Source organism: Pediculus humanus, genomic scaffold (genome assembly GCF_000006295.1).
Source record: "Pediculus humanus corporis 1103172107547 genomic scaffold, whole genome shotgun sequence".
In the NCBI taxonomy this organism is placed as follows: Eukaryota; Metazoa; Arthropoda; class Insecta; order Psocodea; family Pediculidae; genus Pediculus; species Pediculus humanus.
The window spans coordinates 244,418-249,456 of record NW_002987162.1 but is presented as its reverse complement, the minus strand read 5'-3'; the positions used below and the strand labels follow the sequence as shown (position 1 = coordinate 249,456).

At 26.9% G+C, this 5,039-nt stretch overlaps 1 protein-coding gene across 1 annotated transcript; it reads right to left on the bottom strand.

Annotated features, from left to right (window-relative positions):
- Positions 1–1,248: 1,248 nt before the first annotated feature.
- Phum_PHUM199350 (uncharacterized protein) lies at positions 1,249–2,841 on the bottom strand (the record flags this gene model as incomplete). Its single annotated transcript, XM_002425374.1, has 7 exons — positions 1,249–1,273; positions 1,929–1,953; positions 2,231–2,264; positions 2,526–2,554; positions 2,592–2,615; positions 2,672–2,700; positions 2,825–2,841. The coding sequence occupies 7 exons, from the start codon at positions 2,839–2,841 to the stop codon at positions 1,249–1,251; spliced, it is 183 nt and encodes a 60-aa protein (XP_002425419.1).
- Positions 2,842–5,039: the final 2,198 nt, after the last annotated feature.

Below are 5,039 nucleotides of genomic sequence, written 5' to 3'. Positions count from 1 at the left end.
AGAAAAAAGATAAAAAAAATTTAAAAAATTAAATAATAAATTGGAATAAATTTTAAAAACAAGAAGGAGGAGGAGAAGAAAAACGACGACGACAAACAACAAACAACAAACAAACAAACAAACATATTTCACATTAATAAAATTTTTATTTAAAATCCGTTTAATTTTTTTTTTTTTTTTACTTTTATTTTAAAAAAAAGTAAAAAAAAGTTTCAGGTATTAAAAACGGTAATACCAACAGAAAAGTTATTAATTAAAAAAAATAAAAAGAACCTTTTAAAAATATTTCAATTAAAAATAATAATCAAAGAAAAGAGTGGGGAGGGGGCAGTAGAGGGGATTGGGAGGGGCAGGGAAGAAAAAAAGGAGTCGGAAGAGGAAAGGTAACAAAAAAAAAAAAAAAAAGTTTTACGGTTCGCTACGTCGGGTTTTATTATTATTATTATTATTAAATCTTTTCCAGCTTAAAAGAAATAAGTTAAAAATGAGTCGGGGAGGAGGTGAGGGGAGGAAAGGAGAAGAAGTGAAGGGAAGGTGGGGGAGGGGATAGAGGAAAATTAATTTTAATTTTTTTTTTTTGTAATGAAACGCGCGCAGGTGTGATCAATGAGAAAGAGAGAGAGAAAAAAAATGTCAATTTAAAATTTTTTAATTAATGGTTAATCAATTTTTTTTTTTCTGTTACCTGTCGAGAGAGTGAAACGTGTCACGAACGTTAAAAACTTTTTTTTTTTATATATAAGGGAAACGAAATGAAAAAAACGTGCGTTTAGGAAAAGAAAAATTTCAATTTTTTTTTTTTTACCCTCAAATTTTCATTTTTATTACTCTTAATAATTTTTTTTTAAAAAAAAATGGAGAAATTGTTTTTTTTTTATAAAGACGTAACGAGTAAATTTATATCTCGAAATATATCGATTATCGAAAGGGAAATCAAATCTCGAATTCCCTTCACTTAAAAACAACAACAACAACTTATACTTTTAGATCATGATTTGACAACAATTGAAGGACAAAATAAAAAAAAAAAACCTGAATCGTACCTGACTCCTTCCCTTCCTCCCTCCTCTCCCCTTCTCTCGTTTGCACGCAGTATAAAAAATCATGCAATGTAATTCTCTCGTAAAGAGAGACGAGAGAGAGAGAGAGAGAGAAACAGGATGACGAAATCATTTTTTTTTCGACGTTCGACCTTGAACCTCCCTCCTCTCCTGTTCAGGAAGAGAAAAATTTTTTAAAAAACGGGCATTACTCTTTTTCAATGACGCGATCCCTTTAAATAAAAAAAAAAAAAAATTTTTTTTATTCTCACGAGCGCGCGGGTCGGGGAGACAGACGACCCCCATAAACTTTTTATCGATAAAAGTAAATAATGATAATAATAATAACGAGAGAATATATATTAATGTGCCGTAGAGAGGAAGGGAGAGGGAAGGATGTGTGGAAAATATCTCACCGACGATTTTTTTCGTGCAGAAAGACAAAAAAATGTTGTTGTTGTTGTTGTCTTCTTCCACGCGCTCGAATTGAATTTGATAATTGACCTTGAAAATATTATTATCATACGTGCGTAAGGTTAAGGTCGTCCGATGATTTTTAAAATGAAAAAAAAAAATTTTTTTTTCTTTTTTTTTTATTAATTCTTTTATGAATATCGAACGTTTTTCACGTTCGTTCGTAATAATAATAATAATAATAATAATAATACTAATGATTATTATTGTTATATAATTTCGAAAAACCTGGAAACAATTACGGAGAACGCACGATTTATGTTTTTTTTTTTTTTTAAACATTAGCAACATATTTTTTGACTTCTCACGCACGATTTTAATAACTTTAATTAATTTTCTTAATTATATTTCGGGGGGGGAGAGGAAAAAGAAAAATTTTCCACTTTTCCTACTACGTAAAACTAAAAAAATCACGTGAAAATTTTTTTGAAATACGTCACTAAAAATAATAATAATATTAATAAAATTAGGTTCCGACATGTTTTTGTTATCGTCAAATTTTTTTCTTTTTTTTAATTTTTTCCAGGAGCTGTTTTTGCTTATTTTGTCGTTTTATTATCATTATCATCATCATCGTTATTAATTCGTTTTTAAATTCGAGAAAGAAAGAACTTTTTTTTGAGAGGGGAAGATAGGGATGGTGAGTGGGGAGGATGTAAAATAAGAAATAAAGTTACGTAAGTTTTTCTTTTTTTTTTTTCAAGGTCAAATTCCACGTGTTTCTTCTTCTTCTTTTGGTGTTTTGTCACCCTGAGTAATTTTTTAAATTATTTTTAGATACATGTATTTGTCAGTAGGATGATAAGAATGATAAGAAAATTTATCACGATCATTTAAAAAAAGAGTACAAATATTATTATTATTATTTTCATGTGGCAAGTGGGTGGATGAGGGAGAGGTTTTATGAAAAAAAAAAAAAGAAGCAATTACAAGAATGGAAATCATATATCAAAAAAAAAAAAAAAAATTTTAAACTAATTTCACGTGGAAGAAGAAGAAGAAAAAAAATACGAGGCAGGTTTTTTTTTCTTTTCTAAGCTCTATAATTACATTAAAAAAAAAAAAAAACTTAAGTACCAGAAATCACTTGCTCTAATACGTCTAGAAAAAAAAAAGAAAAAAATCATTATTATCTTTTTTTTTATCTCCACAATTACGCAATTTATTGACCCCTGAATATTGAACTCTAATAAAGTAAATTTCAATTTTTTTTTTTTTTATATGTTTTTTTTTTTTTTTATGTTTGTTCCTCCAGCAATGAAATAATGATAATAATAATTGTTATAAAAAAATAAAAAAAACAACTTAACTTGCGATGCTGAAACATTTTTTTTTTTTAAAGAAAAAAAAACTCAATCAAAACGTATGTTAAGTGAAATAAAAAAAACTTTTTTTTTTCCTCCTCTTCTTCTTCTTCTCATAAAAGAAGGTATTTCAGGTATATTTTACGTCTTCTTCGTCATCGTCTTCGTCGTCTTAGTCGTCGTTCACATGTGTGCACCAGAGAGAGAGAGAGAGAGAGAGGAGATAGAATGAGAAAGAAAAATATTCGTTTTGAGCGTAGGTGTGGTTCTATTAAAAGACCTGATGTTGAGTTCAAGGTCGTTCAGAAACTACTCACTGTCATTTGACATGCACAAGATCACGGTTGTCTCTCGTTAAATCATGCCTGAAGGAAAAAAAAAAAATATTAAAATAAAATTGATCATTAATTGGCAAACGTCATCGTCGTGGTCGTCGACGTCGACGACCACGACGACAAAAAAATTTTAATTTTTTATATGAATAAAAATAAAAAAAAAATCAAGTCGATAAATTTTCAGGTATAAAAACAGAAAAAAAAATTTTATTTATTTATTTTTATATTCTTTTTTTTTTAATTATTGTTTCATTGTTTTTTTAAGTTTGTTTGTTTGTTTGTTTGTTGTTACGTTTCATCCAAAATTTTAATACCGAAAATAAAATAATAAAAAATCTGGGCTGAGTCATTTGTTCCTAATTACCAGTCAAGTGTGTGTGTGTGTTGTTTTAGGCCCTCTAATTTTTTTTTTTTATTTTAATTTTTTCCTGTGAAAGTTTTGAAACAGTAAAAGAGAGAGAGAGAGAGATGAGAAAAAAGTTTTCAATCCAAATCTTTTTTTTTTTTTTAAATTTTGTATGTGTTACGTGAATCCAATTTAAATTTAAATCAAAGGTTTATAAATTAAATTGCGCGTAAATTTTAATTATTTTTCATTTATTACCGCGCGTGACAATTATCAATTTTATTAATAATAATAATAATAATAATAATAAGAATTAAATAAGTTGACATGCAGTTACGTTATGTCAACTCATTTAATTAATTTTAATAGTTTTATTTAAAAATTTAGTTATAAGTTATACATATCAAAAGTTTGGTTATTTAGTCTAGTTTATTGTAATATAATTAAGTTTTTATATTATTTTAAGTTTAAATTTACAAATGGTCAACGGTTTTTTTTTTTGACAATCTTTAGAAGACGCTTCAATACGTATAATTATTACGAATAAGCACCTCATTTTAAGGCTTGAATTTTACTTGCAAAAACGTTAGGCCAACAAAGATATGGGCCCTAAAAACAGTTTAAAAATTTGTACATTTATTTTGTTAATTATAAGTACTTTAACTAATTATCTTTTTCATCTCATCATAAAAATCAATAATTGAAGTAATTTAATAAAAATATTTATCAATAATTGATTTGATATATTAACTCAGTATAGAAATTTCTATACTCTAATCTTTAAGGGTTAATTTAATGGTTGTAGGTTGTTGTTTAGGCCTTTTCTTGAGTTAGTTTGTCTCATTACACTACATAGAGCTAGTGTAATAATCTAAGGTATAAAAATCGCACCTCCACTTTCACTTGTGATTGATTAATTTAAAGTAAAAAAAACTAAACCTCTTTTTTCTTATGTTTTTCTGATACATCTTAACGAATTTTCGCATCAAAAATACTCCGTTGTTCGTATTTTATTTTACACCTCCTTTTTCTTATGTTTTTCTGATACATCTTAACGTATTTTACCATTAAAAATTGTTTAAAAAAATTAAAATTTTGTATCTTGTCTTACACCCCCATTCTCACTCGGGATTGGTTGATATATTTTAGCGTATTTTGCGATTAAAAGTATCGAAAATACTCGTGATTGGATAATTTAAAGCATCAAATGAATATAAATATCCACACCTCCTTTGATCTTATTTTTGCCTGATACATCTTAACGTATTTTCCCATATTTTTAGTGTAAAATTTTAAGATTAGAAAAATTTTGAACTGCCTTAAGATTACTCAAGTTTATAAGGTACAAAATTGTAATTTGTATATTGTGTGCATAAATTAAGGATGAAATGCATAAAGGAAAATTATGAAATGGGGAAATAGTAGAAAAATTAAATAGTTAGTTCTGAGGAAAATGTTATATGATGACTGATTTATAATAATAATAATAAAGCAAAATGAGGAGAGCAAGATAAAGACAAAATCAAAACAAATCTTGTTC